We start from the raw sequence: 19,847 nt of genomic DNA on the forward strand, positions 1-19,847 counted from the left end.
TGCTCAATCTCTCTTCACAAGATAGACCTTTCATACTGGCTGAATCTCTGCCTTCTCTGCTCTGCCTTCCAGTGGCAGTGTATCTTTTCTTAAAGAATCCAGAAATCTTTACATTATTCCAGCTGTTGTCTTACTAGTGTCTTATATAGTTTTAGCAAAACTTACCTATTTTTGTGCTCTACTCCCTTTGAATTAATGGACAGCATTCAATTTTCTTTGCCAATCACCTATTGAACTTAGATGGTAGCTTTTCATGATTCATGGGCTCAAGGAACCCAAATACCTCTATTCCATAACTTTCTCCATTTAAATAATATTCAGTTCCCCTCGTCTCCCACAAAAATGCATAAACTCACATTTGCCCAAATTATATTCCATCTGCCCAAGTTCTTGCTCACTTGCTGAACCTGATTCTGGATTAGTGGTGCTGAAAGAGCACAACAGTTCAGGCAGCATCCGAGAAACAGTAAAATTGACGTTTCGGGCAAAAGCCCTTCATCAGGAATAAAGGCAGAGAGCCTGAAGCGTGGAGAGATAAGCTAGAGGAGGGTGGGGGTGGGGAGAAAGTAGCATAGAGTACAATAGGTGAGTTGGGGAGGGGATGAAAGTGATAGGTCTGGGGCGGGGGAGGGTGGAGTGGATAGGTGGAAAAGAAGATAGAGAGGTAGGACAAGTCAGGACAAGTCACGGGGACAGTGCTGAGCTGGAAGTTTGGGACTGGGGTTAGGTGGGGGAAGGGGAAATGAGGAAACTGTTGAAGTCCACATTGATGCCCTGGGGTTGAAGTGTTTGAGGCGGAAGATGAGGCGTTCTTCCTCCAGGCGTCTAGTGGTGAGGGAGCGGCGGTGAAGGAGGCCCAGGACCTCTATGTCCTCGGCAGAGTGGGAGGGAGAGTTGAAATGTTGGGCCACAGGGCGGTGGGGTTGATTGGTGCGGGTGTCCCTGAGATGTTCTCTAAAGCGTTCCCCAATGTAGAGGAGACCGCATCGGGAGCAACGGATACAATAAATGATATTAGTGGATGTGCAGGTAAAACTTTGATGGATGTGGAAGGCTCCTTTAGGGCCTTGCATAGAGGTGAGGGAGGAGGTGTGGGTGCAGGCTTTGCAGTTCCTGTGGTGACAGGGGAAGGTGCCAGGATGGGAGAGTGGGTTGTACGGGGGCGTGGACCTGACCAGGTAATCACAGAGGGAATGGTCTTTGTGGAAGGCGGGAAGGGGTAGGGAGGGAAATATATCCCTGGTGGTGGGGTCTTTTTGGAGGTCGCGAAAATGTCAGTGGATGATTTGGTTTATGCGAAGGTTGGTGGGGTGGAAGGTGAGCACCAGGGGTGTTCTGTCCTTGTTACGGTTGGAGGGGTGGGGTCTGAGGGCGGAGGTGCGGGATGTGGACGAGATGCGTTGAAGGGCATCTTTAACCACGTGGGGAGGGAAATTGCGGTCTCTAAAGAAGGAGGCCATCTGGTGTGTTCTATGGTAGAACTGGTCCTCCTGGGAGCAGCTACGGCAGAGGCGGACGAATTGGGAATATGGGGCAGCATTTTTGCAAGAGGTAGGGTGGGAAGAGGTATAATCCAGGTAGCTGTGAGAGTCAGTGGGTTTGTAAAAAATGTCAGTGTCAAGTCAGTCGTCATTAATGGAGATGGAGAGGTCCAGGAAGGGGAGGGAGGTGTCAGAGATTGTCCAGGTAAACTTAAGGTCAGGGTGGAATGTGTTGGTGAAGTTGATGAATTGCTCAACCTCCTCGCAGAAGCACGAGGTGGCGCCAATGCAGTCATCAATGTAGCGGAGGAAGAGGTGGGGAGTGGTGCCGGTGTAATTACGGAAGATCGACTGTTCTACGTTGCCCCCTGTTCTACCCCTTTGGTCTCTACATTCCTCTACATTCCTCTACATTCCTCTGCAAACCCTTTGTGTTATCTTCAGCACTTGCCTTCCCACATATTTCTGTGTCATCTGCAAACTTGGCTATAATTCATTCACTTTTCTCATCTGAATCATTACTATGTATTGTAATTAATTGTGGTCCCAGCGATGATTCCTGCCACACTCCATTAGTTTATAGATTGCCTTCCTGAAAATGCCTCTTCTTGTCCCAACTCTGTGTTCTATCATTTAGCCAATCATCTATCCATGTTAATACACTGCTTCCAACACCATGGGCTCTTAGCTAATTAAGTAACTTATTATGTGGTCCCGTAATGAATACCTTCTGAAAATCCAAATAGATTACTTCCCGTTTAGCTATTGCTACTTGTTACCTCCTCAAAGAAATTTAGCAAATTGGTCATGCATGATTTCCTCTTCATGAAGCTATGTTGACCTTTCTTGATTGTATTGTGTATTTCTAAATGCTATGTTAGCACATCCTTTATGATAACCTTTATGTTTTCCCAACAACAGGCATTAAGCTAACTCACTGAGAGTTACATGTTTCTGTCACCTCTTTTTAAAGAAAGGTGTTACATTAGCAGTTTTCCACTGCTCTGGCATTTTTCCAGAATGGAAGGATTCTTAGAAGATAACTACTAGTTCATAGAGTCATCGAGAAGTACAACATGGAAACAGACCCTTTGGTCCAACTCGCCCATGCCGACCAGATATCCTAACCTAACCTAGTCCCATTTGCCAGCACTTCACCCATATCCCTCTAACCCCTTCCTATTCCTCTACCCAGCCAAATGCCTGTACTAGCTCTGTAACTACAATTGTAACATTTAAAAGGCATCCGGATGGGGAGATGAATAGGAAGAGTTTAGAGAGGTATCGGCCAAGTGCTGGCAAATGGGATTCGATTAGGCTAGGATATCTGGTCGGCATGGACCAGTTGGACCAAAGGGTCTGTATATCACTATGACTCTATGACTTCAATTTCGAGGATGCATCCAGTCAGGTCTAGGGGACTTAGCAGTCATTAGACCCATCAGTTCCCCTCGCACTGTTTCTCTAGTGATACTTCTTGTATTTATTCCCTTTCCTCCTTTTGCCAGCTCCTGTTTTCTATGTTTCTAAGTTCAAAATATTCACCAATCATACTGATCAGCTTTTTTATCTGTGTACTCACAACATGTTGAGGTTTGTGACATTACTCAGCTGCTGGTCTCACTGCAAGTTAGTCTCTTAATCCACACCTTTTATCCTCTTGCTCTGGAGAGTTTAGTGCTTACAGTAAAATCAAGTTAAAGCACCTGTGCCTGCTTTTTTTATCACCAAATTTCCACTCTGAAGCAAATTTCCAATTGTAGTCAGTCAATAATTCACTTCAGCCTTTGTCTCATTCTGCTGAGGTCCCACACTGACTATGCTCTTTACTCTGGCCTATAAACCTGTAAGATTCAGTTTATATAAAAACTCATGTCCGTAACCATTGCCAAAGCAAGTCATGTTGATCTACTATTCCTGTTTTTGCAGACCTACATTCACTCAAGGGTTCAATTTAAAATTGTCATCTTTATCTTTAATTCTCTTAATAGCTCTGCAGTTATTACTGTAGCTTCATCCTTTATTTGTTTAAAATCTCTGAATTTGTATTATAAATGTATAGCGTAGTTGATTCCATTATATTTTAATTTCTTTTGGTTAATAAACTCCTGTTTTATTGTTAAAACAAAATATGCAACCTTGCTTGCATATATCTCAGTAAGAGACCACTTTGCTGGAATTAAAACAGAAAAAAACATAGCTGGCTTTCAGTCTGGGATCTGACTTGCCCTGTAAATACATCAAATGGGATCATAATAACATTAATGGGTGAATTATAATGATTAGATATTATCGTGTTAAACTGGAATGTCTCAATGATAATTTCAACTTGTGCATTCATCCAGATTCACACACAATGCTTCCTTGACACTTTTTTTTTGCACCACCTCCTCCACCACCACAATGCCACCACCATACCACTCATGATCATGACTTCAAATATCTATACTTCACATCTTCAACTTTTCTCTCTAAATCTTGTTTTCTTTCCACTCTTTCATCTTTGAGGCCACGTTTTTAACCAAACTTTTGATCATCCTATCTAATAGCTTTTTCTTTGGCTTGGCAATTCATTTTGTTTAATTACATCTCTGAAGTACCTGGAGATGTGTTGTTCGAAGTGTTTTTTTTAATAAAGCTTTAATGGGAAACTGTAGAGCGCATAGGTATCCTAAAGCCAGGGGGTATTTTATAGTACCAATGTGCGTCATCACATAGCTTTGATTATAATTACATTATACTGCATAGCAGAATGTGACACTGATTAAGTATGTTTAAACATGTTGAGTACAAAATTAGAAAGCTTGGGGTGGTGGATAACACTTGTGAATAGTCCACACTTGCAATCTTAGTTCGAGCTTTTGTTTTTAAGAAGCTTTTCAAATTTTGTTTTATTGAATGAAGCTTTACAATTTCTAACTGATAAACTATTTCATTTTTTAATCCTTCAAATTAATTTCCTTCACAGAATTCAAAAGAACTTTTTCACACAGAAAAAAAAGACTAGCATTCAGCACAGAAACAGAATTACTATTTCACCTATTCAGGAAATAAATCAACAAGCTCCATATAGTTTAAAACCACAGTAATCAGTAAACACTCTGTTGTGTAAACTACCCATTGAAAAAAATGTGAATTATCAGATTTTAAATATTGCTGATGAATTAAATTCTTGAATTATGATTCAAGCAATTTTTTTCTGTATTTTTTTCTCCTTTTATTGAAGTGGGAAAAGGAAAATGTTGTGCTGGCGTATGATTTAGTGAATCTAACTCAAAAATGTACTAATGATGGTGCCATGAATATGGATGAATGCACAAGTTGAAATTATCATTGAGACATTCCTGGTTGACATGATAATATCTAATCGTTATAATTCACCCATCAACGTTATTATGATTCCAGCTGATGTATTTACAGGGCAAGTCAGATCCCAGACTGAAAGCCAGCTATGTTTTGTTCTGTTTTAGTTCAGCAAAGTGGTCTCTTACTGAGATAAATGCACACAAGATTGCATATTTGCTTTTAACAATAAAACAGAAGTTTATTAACCAAAACTGAAGATATACTGGAATGAGCTATACTATATAATTATACTACAAATTCAGAGATTTTTAAACAGATAGTAAGGGTAAGTCCCATTAATCCCAAAGTACTCCTTTATAAATTTTTTAAAAACCCTTGTATAATACCCCAAAATACTCCATTTTACAGTACTCATGCATGAGGAAAATAAATTACGAACACTTTGACAGACTTAAACTAACTGTGACATAAATTCCTAAATTGAAAATGTTGGTATCTTCTTCCTGGGGCTGTCATATATCTGAATGTAAACATATTTTGCTTAAAATAACCTCATCAATATTTTACCTCAATAATTTGCGGTTTGGAACTACCTCCTTACCCTAAGGTAGCCCCAGCAGCATTGCTCTTTCCAACTATCTCTATCCAATGAAATCACAGAACCACTCAAAACAAATTAAAATTTTTAAAATAGTCCCTTCCTCCAAGCAATGGTGTTCCCACCATGCTTTAAAAAATAAAATCTGGAAATTTCTACCAAACCTTAAAGTAGAATGGTTCTGGTTAGTTGTAAAATGGCTTGCTATTTTGTAAAACATCCCAAGGAAAACACAAATCCATCAGTGCTGCCAAAGTCGCTCTGTCAGACTGTTGGGAAAAAGAAATCACTATGGCCACAGCAATGCTTACAAGTTACACACACGCAACCCAAACTTAAAATAAATGATTAAAAATATATAGACCACACAATTTATATCACACGATTGATCTCAGTAAACTCCCAGCCAGTTGCTATAAGCACTGCCTGTGCAATATAAGTTATTGAATAAAATAGAAACAAGTATAGCTCAAAAATCAAAGGATGTTCTAAGCCATAAAACAATATTATATGTCAAACATAGATCTTTTTCAAGTTGTACTGATTGAAAACTAAATTATTTTATAGAAATGAAGCAATATTAATTGTAGATATTTATCGTGCTATTTGTGTGGATTTTCCACAGGGTACTCAAATATATGATGCCAAGAGGGGCTCCTTTGTTGACCTTGGAATTTTAGATGTGATGCAGATTTTTGGCAGAGCTGGACGACCACAGTTTGACAAATTTGGTGAAGGCACAATCATCACTTCTCATGATAAACTGAGCCATTACTTAACTTTACTGACTCAGCAGAATCCAATTGAAAGCCAGTTTCTGGCTCGTTTGGCAGACAATCTAAATGCAGAGGTAAGAGCCTTGAAACTTGGCCAGATCTTTGTCTTTTGAGAAATGTACGTTTTTATTTGTGATTTTCATTCATAATCATATTTTTTGTTCCAATACTAGTTTGCAGTATACCAGTCAAGGATACTCTTTCTTAGTGGATATAAGTTACATGATCAATGCCATCTATCAACTGAAATCATTCCCATTTTCTTCAAATTATTTAACATTGTTCTGGAAACCCTTTTCCTATTAATTTAACCTAGCAGTCGTGCTATCACAGCTTTTATGTAGTTGTTTTGAAGGGTCCTTATAACTAGTTTAAATGCTAGGAATTTTCATATATCTTAAAATCCATATCATGTTATTCAAAATCAGTAATGCTGCGATCGTCAGAAAAAGATCAAGATGGAACATCCACTCTCCGTTTCTGTCTCAATGTTTCAGTCTTGTCTAACATACATATCATACCCCACTTAATTGTTTAATTTCCCACTACTATTCATGGTTAGATGTGGCGCGATTGCAGAGCTTTGATCTGATTCATTTCTTGTGGGATTGATTAGCTCTGGCTGTAGCATGCTACTTCCACTGTAGAACATGTTTGTATTACTAGGTTTTACCTACACAAGTTTGATAAACTAATTTTTATGTAGGACTGATGTTCCTTTCATGTTTCTGTTTGTGAACCAGGGTTTGTCCCTTGGGCTTGATGATAATAGTAGGAATATGTCTGGCTGAGAGTTTATAGATTGTGACATTGATGCTCACAGTGTTTCAGTTGTTCTAGATCGATCCTATTTAACATATTGATGGTGCCACTGAACATAATGGTGAGTAACCTAAGTGTGAAGACTGGATTTTATCTCAACAACGAAAGTGCAGTGGTTATTCCTACTTCTGTCATTGATGGATACAATTGTGACAGGTAGATTGGACAGGGTTAGTTGGAGTAACTTTTTTCTCCTCGTTTTGATTCTCTTTCTTCTTGGTACAAGCCCAATCTGGTAGTCATTTGGCTACTTCAGTAAGTTGCAGTGAGCTAGTGTTGGTGATGCACATTGAAGTTCCCCAACAAGAGTACATTTTATGCCTTTGCTCCGTTAAGTTCTTTTCAACATGGAGAAGTACTGATTCATCACCTGAGGGAGGATGATGGGTTCTATTCATGATCTGATTCCTGGAGACTTTGTCGAGTCTGGAGTCAATGCTGAGGGCTTTCTGACCAACTCAGTCCTGACCAAGTACTGCATTGCTACCAATTCTGATGGATCTGTCCTGCAGTTGGGACAGGATGACAATTTTAAAAAGGCAGGCTTTCCAGGATCAGCTTAGAGTGGACTATTTGTTTTCGATCCTCAGTGGATGTCTGGTAGTATGTCAAGTTTTACTCTTACTCAGTGTCTGAGCAGCCTGCTGGGTCAATCAGACCGCAATTGCTGCTCCACTGCATTGCTGTGCACCTGGGTTCATACGTAGGCCACACCAAGTAAGGACTACTAATTGAAAGCCCAGGGTTTGAATCCCACCATGGCATAACAAAATCTGGAATTAAAATCGGATGATGACCTTAAAGGTGTTGTAAATGGTTGGAAAAAATCCATTTGAATCAATAATGCCCTTTGGTGAAGAAAACTTACTTGGTCTGGTCTACAATGGACTCTTAACTGCCCGCTGAACCTAACTGTCTAGACAGCAATACCCACATCCTGTAAATTTTAAAAAAGGATGAAGAGGATTTGGAAGTGCTTTATGAAGATAAGTTTAAAGATGAAACAAAGTTATTGAGCCTCAAATTAGAACTTGTTACTCTCTCCACTACTATCCCACCCCTATCACGAACAACGTGAGACTGTAACTATATGGAAAAAAACACACAGTAAGTGAAATTTGCTTAAACTGATAGCATTTTTCAAAAGGAATTGCCTGTGAAATCAGCTCAAGGGAAATCTTAAGACAACTTGATTTATTTTCCATACATTGTTGAAATATAGAGCTTCCTTCAGTGAGACTGCAGCAGTAGGCATGTATGTTGTATAATAGAAGTATGGGAGTGATGGATGTGGTGGTAACATTAGACTGAACGAGCAATGCAGATGCCCAGGTTAAATGTTTTGGGAATATTCCATTGCTATTACAACAGCTAATTGAAGATTAATTTAATTATTAAATCTGGAATTAGAAGATTGGCCTCAGTATTGACAACAATATAGACCATCAGCAGCAACAGATTTTTGTTTGACTCGTTCATGGGGTGTAGGCACTCACTGGCTAGGCCTGCATTTATTGCCCATCCCTGATTACCCTAAGAAAGGTAAGCTGCCTTCTTGAAAACTTTAGGAAGTTAGAATATCTGCAGTACTTTTAGGAAGGGAGTGGCAGGATTCGATCCAGCAATCATGATGGAGTAACAAAATAGTTCAACCCTGGCTGCTGTGTGACTTGGAGTGGAACTTTCAAGTAATGGCTTTCCAATCTGCCACCTTGGTCTTCCAATTGGTAGAGGCCGCAAGTGTGAAGATACTGTCAAAAGAGCCTTGGTATGTTACCAAAGTGCATTTTGCAGATTCGACACACTGTGCCATTATGAGTTGGTAATGAAAGGCGTGAATGTTGAATAATCAAGAAGGCTTTTTTGTCATGGATAGTGTGAAGTTTCCTTGGTGTTGTTGGAGCTGTACCCATCTAGACACTTGGGGAGTATTCCATCACTACTCCTGGCTTGTGTCTTTTAGATGGTGGACAGGTTTTGGGGAATCGGGATGTGGGTTACTCATTGTAGGATTCACAACTTCTGGCCTAATGTTGTAACCACATTATTTAAATGGCTTGTCCAGTTCAGTTTCTGGTCAGTGGCAACACCAAGGCTGTTAATAGTGGGGGATTCAATGATAATAATGTAATTGAATATCGTGGGGTAATGGTCCGATTCTCTCTTGTTGGAGGTGAACATTGCCTGGCATTCATGTGGTGTAAATGTTCCTTGTCACAAATCAGTTCAGGTCTGACTGTTGTCCACATCAAGAGCTGCATGTGGACATGAATTGTTTCAATATGAGCAGTTGCAAAAGATGCTGTCCATTGGGCAATCATCAGGAACATCCCAATGCTGACTTTATGATAAAAGGATAGTCACTGGTGAAGCCTAGGACACTCACCAGACGTACTTGTACAGAGATGTCCTGGAGTTGAGATTATTAACCACCCACAATCACAACCATCTTCTTTTGTGTTAGGTATGACTGCAACCAACAGAGAGATTTCCCCTGATTCGCATTGATTCCAGTTTTGTTAGGGCTCCTTGATGTCATACTTAGTGGAAAGTTGCCTTGATGTTAACAGCAGTCACTCTCAACTCATCTCCTGAATTCAGTGCTTTTGTCCTTATCTGGATCAATGAGGTCAGGAGCTGAGTGGTTCTAGTGGAGCCCAAACTGAGCATTTGTGAATAGGTTACTCCTCTTCAAGTGCTACTTGATAGCACTGTTGATGAAATGTTCCATCACTTTGTTGATGATCGTGAATAGACAGACAGGGTGGTATTTCGATGGGGCAGATGTGTGCCCCTTTCATGGACTCTGCATACCTGGGCAATTTTCTACACTGTCAGATTGATGCTAATGTTGACAGTGTACCGCAACATCTTGGCCAGTGCAGGGCCAATACCAAAACACAACTTGTCGGTACTTTTTCCATAATATTGTCAGGGCTCATGGCCTTTGTAATATCCGGTATATTCATCCATTTCTTCACATCACACGGAGTGAATTGGATTGGTTGAAGGCTCCAGGTATGATTTGGATACCTCCAGAGGAGGCCAATTTGGATCACCTTCTTGGTACTTCTGGCTGAAGATAGGTGCAAAAGCTTTAGTCGTATCTTTTATTGATTTACTGGGCTCCCTCATTATTGAGCGTGAAGCATGGAATCGCCACCTCCTGTCAGTTGTTTAGCCATCCATAATCTTTCTTCACTGGATATGGCAATACTGCAGAGCTTAGATTTGGTGGTTAGGATCACTTAGCCCTGACTTGCATGCGGGTTTCCATTGTTTGGCATGCAAATAGTCCTATACATCAGTTTCACCAGGTTTGCATCTCATTATGTAGGTATATTTGATACAACCCATGGTGTGCCTTTCTCCACTCTTTGTTGAACCGTGGTTGATCCCTTGACTTGATAATGATAGTAGATTGGGGAATAAACCAAGCCTTGTGGGTAGTAGAATTTGATTAAGCCGAAATATGGTTTAAATGGTGGATCACAGCACTCCAAGAATGCTTTGAGTTGCTAGATCTATTTGAAATCTGTTCCAGTTAACAGAGTGGTAGTCCCACAAAACACAGTAGAGAATATTCTCAATGTGAAGATAAGACTTCATCCCCACAAGGACTGTGCAGCAGCGATGAGTGAAGTAATCTTTCCTATTAATACTGTTATGCATGGACACATCAATGAGAGGTAGATTTGTGTGAATGAGTGCAATTGACTTTCCCCTTTTGGTCATCACATCACTTGCTGGAGACCCAGTCTAGAAGCTATATCCTGAAGTAGTTCTGAAGAAGGGTCACTGGACCTGAAATGTTAACTCTGCATTCTCTCCATTGATGCTGCCAGGCCTGCTGCATTTTTCAAGCAATTTCTGATTTTGTAGCAGATGTGGTCTTGTGTTCTTGGTTAGTAGTGGTGCTACCAAGTTATAATGAGGGCTAAATGCATGCTAATAAATAGACAGAATATGGAATAAACAGAGCTAAGCAGTCCATTTCTTAGTCTTCATGCTGCTTTTCTCTCAGGCTGGTGTGCACATGCATAATTGTATCTTTCAGGACACACTGACACATTAAAGTCGAAGCATCTTTTAACTACTTAAACTTCACAGCTATCTTTTCACGTGGGATAAAATATCTTTCAGCTCCATGCACTGTCAATTTAGGCACTCAATTAAGATTTTTTTTGTTAAGTCAAATCCCTCCGTGGAATCTAAATCATCCTTTCAATTATTATGTTATTTTTTTTCCTTTATTCTAAGCATTTCCCTAATCAAGTCATATTATCTACATTTTTTATTTTTGATAAAACTTAAGTTCCATTTTCTTTTCATTTTCCTTCTACCCCCTTTTGATTTCACTTTGCTTTTCTCTCTTGTCATTTTAAGCTTTCTTCTTTCTATCTTTCTTTCAATTTCTCCTTCCTCTCTCTCTCTCTCTCTCTCTCTCTCTCTCTCTCTCTCACTATACGTTCCATTTCTGTTTTTTTTTGCTTCCATCCATGTGTTTTTTTTTCATTTGTAACTGAATCATAGTGAATTCTACTGCTGACATGTCAAATTCAGGTTACCCTTCTTTAAAACTATGATCTCTGTCAGCATCTCAACCTGATGACATCCTGCTTTTATTTCTAAGTCTGACATTTCCACTAACTCTCAGTCTAGCTTTAGTCAAGGATTTCATTGTTACACTTTCTACTCTTGGGAAAATGTCATTTTGAAATTCCAACCTATGTAATACGTATCAAAAGCAATATTCATGTGTCTTTGCCCAGTTCTTCCATATGTATGTTTTTAAAGATTCACAGATCCATTTTTACTTCAAGGATTTTTAATTTCATAAAGAGTGCCTACTTTATGATCCCAGCCTATGGTAATACTGAATAAGTCCAGAATGAAACCTGGCTTGATGGATTTTTTTTTAAACCAGGAGCTCAGTCACTGAACATATTCAGGGGAAGCTGCCAACATACTTCTCGCAAAAGAACATAAAGGTTTATTGCACAAAGGAGAAACATGAGCCATAATACTCTAGTTCAGAAAAAAATTGAAAGGTCTCATTGTAAAGATAAAGAAATATTCATCCCTTTTTACTCCAGGATTTCCTGACAAGACACTTAAAATATCTGTGAAGAATCACATAATCTCCACGCTACAGATACTCACTCAGCTGACCTGGCTATCATTGGTTTCCTTTTGGCAACTTTCTATGTTTTCACGAGATGCTGTTTTCTTCAATTAATCTCTCTTCCTGAGGCTCTTCAAACAAACTGCTAACTCTATTGACTATGACTTAACATAGGTGCCCTAAGCTCATGTCTTCAATGGCTTTGTAAGATATCTTGCTCCCCTACACATCCAGACTCTTCTGCTTCCAAGGTATTCTCACTGACCTTTAAGCACCTCAGGAGTTTTCTGGAAGCCTTTCCTGCTTAGAGACTGATTGTAACGTCACTTTTTTCTGTTGTGGGTCTCTTTACCGTGAATGGCTCCTCTCTGGTAATATAGACTTCCCTTCTTTGTTATTCCTTTGTAAGCATTCTCACACCCTTTGGGTTCATATATCTTCTACTTCTCAATCATGTCAATCTGTGTAACAGTGCTGACAGTCAATTCTATTTTTGTTATCCACCTTATTGATTGCCAAACCTTTTAATTTTCCTATTTGTCCCTATTCTCTGGCTGTATTGTCATTGGACCAGTAATTCAGACTGATTCTAATGCTCTGAGGACCCAGGTTCAAATCCCAGCATAAGTGCAATTTAAACTTAATCAATAAAATATCAAATTGAAAATTAGTCTCAATAATAGTGACCATAAAATTATCATCAAATCTCATTAAAACGCAAGTGTTTCACAATGTCTTTTAGGGAATAAAATCTTTCTTTATTCAGTCTGGGTTACATGTGACTCTAGATCCACAGTAACATAGTCAGTAAATGCCCTGTAGTTCAAGAAGCTGCTGGCTTCGAGAATGATAAAATACAAACAACAAGTGTTGATCTTCCCAGTGGAAGGATTTTTTAAAATTGTAAGCTATGCATTTATGACCTCATATTCTGACAAAGTTTCATGTAATCTGAAATCATTAACTGTATTAACTTTCTTGACAAAAGCTGCCTGACTAGCTCATTGTTTCCACCATTTTCTGTTTTCATTTTACAATTTATATCTTTGTATACTTGAGATAACAACCTAGCATTTATACTAACTGCAGATGTTCCTGTTGTTGACAATTGTGTTATTAGGGACATTGACTTACAGGGACAGATAATCACATTGAAGGAATTCTGAAATAAAAGGCACTGTTAGGAGCAGTCCATCTGAAGGGCGGCAAGGTGGCACAGTGGTTAGCACTGCTGCCGCACAGCACCAGAGACCCAGGTTCAATTCCCGCCTCAGGCGACTGACTGTGGGGAGTTTGCACATTCTCCCCGTGTCTGCGTGGGTTTCCTCCGGGTGCTCCGGTTTCCTCCCACAGTCCAAAGATGTGCAGGTCAGGTGAATTGGCCATGCTAAATTATCCGTAGTGTTAGGTAAAGGGTAAATGTAGGGGTATGGGTGGTTTGCGCTTCGGCGGATAGGTGTGGACTTGTTGGGCCGAAGGGCCTGTTTCCACACTGTAAAGTAATCTAATCTTAAAAAAAAGATCATATTAAGGGAAGCCCCCTTTCACTGCTTTGATAACTGCAGGGTTTCTGTGTTTTTTAAAAAATATATTTCTTCACAGAAATTGAATCAAAAGATCTGCTGGCATGGAGAGTTCTATTAGTATCATCAAAGACAAGCAGGCTGGGTCACTGTCAGAGCACGTAACCAGCTACCATTCAGCAGTCAGAAGGGAGAATGGGTTTTTCATGTTAAATAAAATGAAAAAGCAATTATTCGGTATGGAGTGAACCTGGGCAGTTTCAGCCACAATTGAAATTGGAATCAATTGTCAGGAACTAGAACAAATCTGAGTAAAAGAAAATAGTTTTTGTTTCACCAAGGGGGGATTTGAGTTCAGGAAATTATGACCATATTACTAGTGAGCTGCCAGTGAAATAACTCGATAGAGACCAGTATCTTCTCACCAAGTCACTCTTTATTTACATGTGGAGAGTCCTTGACACGGAGCCAGCTCCCTCAGAGCCAGCTCCTAGAGTGAACAGAACCTCTGACACCCTTTTGCTCTGGCTGACAGATATAAACATCATCCCAGTCCCAAGCCTCCAACTCGGCACCGTCCTCCTGACCTGTCTATCACTCTTGCCACTCCCACCCCGACCTATCACTTTCTCCCTCACCTTCATCCACTTATTGCTTTCTCAGGTACCTTCCCCCCACCATGCTCACCTCCTCTCCCCCCCCCCCCCCCACCTTTCCATTTATCTCTCAGCCCCCTGCCCACAAGCCTCATTCCTGATGAAGGGCTTATGCCCACAATGGTGATTCTCCTGTTCCTCGGATACTGCCTGACTGGCTGTGCTTTCCTCGCAACACGACCTGGATAACTTCAGGCTTGAGCAAATAAGTGACAAGTAATCTTCTTTCCATATGTACCAGGCAATGTTCATCTCCAATCTAACCACCTCCCCTTCAAATTTAGTGACATTTCCTTTGCTAAACCCTCCACTATCAGTAACCTGGGGGTTATCATGGACCAGGAACTAAACTGGACCAGCTATTTACATACAAGGGCAAGGGCTGGAAATTATGCTCAACACGCCTCCTGATTCCCCAAAGCTTGTCCAGTGTTTACAAGGCACAACTCAGGAACACGCTGGAAAACTACTTGCCTGAATGTATGTCTCCAAAAACACTCCAGAAATTTGATACCATCCAGAACATTGCATCACACCCTCTTGCTTAAACATTCAATCTCCACCACCAATTCAAAGTGATGGCAATGTATAACATCCACAAGTTGCACTGCAACATCACATCAAGGCTGCTTCTAAATCTGTGGCCTCTACCACCTTGGAAAGACAAGCCAAACAAGTGCCAAGCTTTGCTGGATAGAAGGCCTGCCCCAATTCTCTGAGACTTCATCTAAATTATTTTAGAAAGTTCCAGGCTCTCTCATTTTTATCCTTCACTCCTACTAACCCCGATAGCAAACCCACATGGCCACTTATAGCCTCCATTCCAATTTATTGCTAAGTGTTACCACCCACCAACACCGTGTGACGTCCAATATCGTCTTTGCCACTCATCCAGTATCTATCATGAGCTCTACTCAGGACCCATGTCTAAATGAGAAAATGAGCCTTTAACAGCATAATGCAGCTCTCACTCCTACCAACCTGAGTTAAAAAGTCTCCCATTCATAAAAGTCATTCAAAACTTTTAAATCTCAAGAAATTTGTTAGATTCTTATAAAATCAAACTTTGTATTCAATAGTCACATGAAGGATGTCCATCAAACAATTCAGAAACCCCACTGAGATAACTGTAACTTTTGAAACACACGAATGCATTGACAATGGCATATGAAATCCCTTGGGGAAATGTCAATAAACAGCTCCATTGAAATGGCACAACGAGATGCTCCTTTTTTTTCTCTAGCCTATCCCTGTCAATCAAGGCAGAAGAAGAGAGGTTTGTTTTCTCTTTGACTGAAATCTGCAACTGTTTTTTCTAAAGTTTAAAGAGCAGGGAATAGAAGAAACCTCATATGTCAGTTATCGATGATTATAGTCTGTACTGTGACTGCAGTCTACTTCTTTACTGATCACTTAGTTTAACATTACAGCAAAAAATTGGATCAGGTTTGAAGCAAAGCTGCCTCAGACTCACTGCTGAGACTTGGACAGTACCCATACTGCTGAGGGAAAGCTGGCCTGGTTTCAGCCACTCAGCTGGGTTTCTCCTTCTCCTCTGTGCTCAAGGTCCTGTTTCTGAAATAGTTGTTCCTTGGTTACGTTGCTGATGTAATGGAGTCATACAGCATGGAAACAGACCCTTTGATCTAACCAGTCCATGCTCAACCTAATCCCAAACTAAACTAGTCCCACCTGCCCATATCCCTCCAAACCTTTCTTATTCATGTACTTATCCAAATGTTTTTTAAATGTTGTAATTGTAACCTGCATCCACCACTTCCTAAGGAAGCTCATTCCACACATGAGCCACACTTGATTCAAAAACATTTGCTAACTGTTACCACCCACCAACACCGTGTGATGTCCAATATGCTCTTTGCCACTCATCCAATTTTTAGATTAGATTTCTTAGTGTGGAAACAGGCCCTTCGGCCCAACAAGTCCACACCGACCTGCCGAAGCGCGACCCACCTCCCTACATTTACCCCCTACATTTAACTTGGCCAATTCACCTAACCTGCACATTTTTGGACTGTGGGAGGAAACCGGAGCACCTGGAGGAAATCCACACAGACACAAGGAGAATGTGCAAACTCCACACAGTCAGTCACCCGAGGCGGGAATTGAACCCGAGTCTCTGACGCTGTGAGGCAGCAGTGCTAACCACTGTGCCACCGTGCCACCCTACCATGACCTGAACTCAGGATCCATGTCTAAATGAGAAAAATGAACCTTTAACAGAATAATGCAGCTCTCACTCCTGTCAACCTGAGTTAAAGAGTATCCCATTCACACCTTTTTAAATCTCTGAGCTCTCACCTTAAAGTATACCCCCTACTCTTGATATCCCCCATCCTTGGGAGAAGAAACCTCCCATTAACCCTATCTATGCCCCTCATAATTTTATAAAACTCTGTGAGGTCACCTCTCAACCTCCTCCACTCAAGTGAGAGAAGTCCCAGCCTGTCCAGCCTTTCTTTATAACTCAAACATTCTATAACCAGCAACATCCTGGTTAATCTATTCTGAACCCTTTCTATCTTAATAATATCCTCCCTATAACAGGTCAAAGAGAACTGGACACAATACTACAGAAGAGTCCTCACCAATGTCCTGTACAACGTCAACATGACTTCCCAAGTCTGATACTCAAAGGACTGAGCAATGAGGGCTAGCGTGCTAAATGCCTTTTTTACCACCCTGTCTATATGTGACGCAAACTTAAAAGAATTATGTTCCTGAATACCCTAAATTTTACAAGACTATTGAAGGCTCTACGATTAATTTTATAGGTCCTGTCCCTGTATGTTTACTCATAATTATCTCACATTTATCCAAATTGAACTTCATCTGTTGTTTCTCAGCCCGTTGACCCATTTGATTGAGATTCCTTTGTAATCTTAGAAAACCTTCTTCACTGCCTATTATGCAACCAATTTTGGTGTCATCCTCAAGCTTACTAACCATACCTTCTACATTCCTGTCCAAATCATTGATATGTGATAAACAAAAGACGACCCAGAATCGATCCCTGTGGAAAACCGCTGGTCTGAGGCCTCCAATCTGAAAAGCAGCCTTCTACTTCCATCTCTGTCTCCCGTCTTAAGCCAATTATGTGTCCAAATAGCAAGGTCATCGTGAATCCCATGGGACCTAATTTTATCAATTAGTCTCGCATGCGGAGCCTTGTCAAAGGCTTTACTAAAATCCAAGTAAAGAAGGTCTATTGCTCTGCCCTCATCAATCTTTTTGCTAATTCCTCAAAAAACTAAAGAAAGCTTGAGGCACCATGCTGACTACCCCGACTCAATTCTTTCCTCTATAAATTCTTATCTTTAAGAATCACCTCAACAACTTGCCCACAACCAAAGTTACTCACAAGTCTCTCGTTTCCTGGTTTCTCCTTACAACCTTTTTTAAACAAAGGCACAACATTAGCTACCCTCCAGTCATCAGGCATCTCACTTATAGTTATAGATGATGCAAATATTCCTGCAAGGGGTCACACAAATTCTTCCCTTACTTTCCACAGCGTTCTGGGATACATTAGATCAGGTCCTGGATATTCTCTAAGACCTCCTAAACCTCCTTTTCTGTAATGTGGACTGTTTTAAAAATGTCAATATTTATTTCTCCAAGTTCTCTAGCCTCCATGTCTTTCTCCACAGTAAAAACTGATGTGAGTATTTATTTAATATCTCTCTTATCTCTTGGGGTTCAACACACAAATGACCTGTCACAAAACCACGTTTGCACTACCCTCTGAGAGAAGCAATTAATTCTCATTTCTGTCTTAAATGTACAATCCCTTATTCTGAAATTATATTCTAGATACTGAATTTATTTTACTGTTTTAATTTGTTAATTGTGTACACAGGATATGTTGTTCTGTGTGGCTTTTAATAGTGTTTCTCTCTTCCTGAGTCCCTGGTCTGAAAAATGTCTTGATAATTATTGAAACAAATTGTAATAATTGGTATGTAATTTAAGGCGAGATTCTTATTACAACAAATAACCTCTGCAAGTGTTGTTAACTCTGAAGACCTGTTCGTGCATCATGCCTCCAAAATGGAGAGAAAATTTCAGTAATGTAGGAACAAATTACTGCAGATGCTGGAATCTGTACTGAAAACCACCAGTGTTGGAGACCACAGCAGGTTAGATGGCATCAATAGAGAGAGCGCAAGCTAACATTTCAAGTCTGGATGATTCTTCATCAGAGCTGAAGTGAAGTCTGGTGGGGATAGCATTTATGCTATAGTTTGGTTCAAGGTGGGTGGGGGGGTGTAGGGTGTTAATGGAGAAAAGCTGTTGATCGTTCAGATTAAGTGATCGTTCAATCAGAACTAACAACATATTTTCTCCACCAACACCCTACACCCACTTCCCCCACCCCAAGCTATAGCATAAATGCTGTCCCCTGCACACTTCATTTCAGCTCGAATGAAGAATCATCCAGATTCAAAACTTAGCTCCATTGATGCTGTCTGACCCATGATGATCTCCAGCATTGATTGCTTTCAGGAGAGTTTCAGTAATGTTTAGCCTAGTGACTACAGACCAGGAAATCCCAAATTCAGTAGATGTTTTGAGCTGGATTTACAGGTCTTAACCAAAGAAGTTTTGAAATATTTGATAATCCATCATTTTTTTTTGCTGTGAAAGATGCTGTTTTGCTGAACTTTTAGATTAACACAGAAATTGTAAAATAAACTTCTGAGAATCTTAAGCCTTAAAAGGTATAGTCTACAAATAGCAGTGAAAACCACTAGATGGCACCAAAGCTATGTTGAAGTGTCGTTGCTTGCTTTATCAGCCAGAGCATATTCAGCATTCAGTAGGTTTTTCAGTTTTCAAAGTTGTCATAACAGTAACAGTTACTCCATGAAATGTTTAACTCATTAGTAAAGCAATTTGCCAGCAAAAAGACTTTAATTTTTGATTGAAGTATGAACACTATCTTTTTACTATAAAGAAAAATACTTGTTCTTGATGTAATTAAACTCATGCTGTTGTTGGGATCATAAAATTATGTTACAAGAGGAGAGGGTGTTATATATCCAAATTACCTGATTTTAATTGCATTACTCAATTTGAGAGTTCAAATGACACTTTATGAAGTCAAAGAAAAGTCTTCAATGATTTTTTTATAGGCGTCATGCAGCATGTTACAGCATTAACCAAGTGTGCAGGTACAGTCTTAAACCCCTGACAGGAAAGAAGCTTTTATATTCTATCGCAGAAGCTGGTAAAAACTGTGTTACTGAGTGGGCCTGCCATTGTACAATATCATAATGCTCTCTCCATGTTAGTGTTGAAAAATTAGAAAGAAGTTAGCACTATTTTTATCTATTTGTTATTGATAGCATGGGCATTCTCATTATGTATTACTCATCCCCTGTTGCCCTGAGAATGAGGAGCAAGTAAGGGTCAGTTAGACTCAAAACATCAGCTCTTTTCTCTCCTTACAGATGCTGCCAGACCTGCTGAGATTTTCCAGCATATTCTCTTTTGGTTTCAGATTCCAGCATCCGCAGTAATTTGCTTTTATTTTTAAGCT

The 19,847-nt window shown here is 40.0% G+C and overlaps 1 protein-coding gene across 3 annotated transcripts in view; it reads left to right on the forward strand.

The window, feature by feature from the left end:
- Positions 1-19,847, forward strand: part of ascc3 (activating signal cointegrator 1 complex subunit 3) — a 550,255-nt gene that overhangs the window by 307,904 nt on the left and 222,504 nt on the right. For all 3 annotated transcript variants that reach the window (XM_072553139.1, XM_072553156.1, XM_072553148.1), the window contains exon 16: positions 6,011-6,235. In XM_072553139.1, coding sequence (XP_072409240.1) covers positions 6,011-6,235 — 225 coding nt within the window. The remainder of the gene's footprint in view (positions 1-6,010; positions 6,236-19,847) is intronic.

The sequence above is a fragment of the Chiloscyllium punctatum genome, chromosome 3, assembly GCF_047496795.1.
Source record: "Chiloscyllium punctatum isolate Juve2018m chromosome 3, sChiPun1.3, whole genome shotgun sequence".
Classification (NCBI taxonomy): Eukaryota; Metazoa; Chordata; class Chondrichthyes; order Orectolobiformes; family Hemiscylliidae; genus Chiloscyllium; species Chiloscyllium punctatum.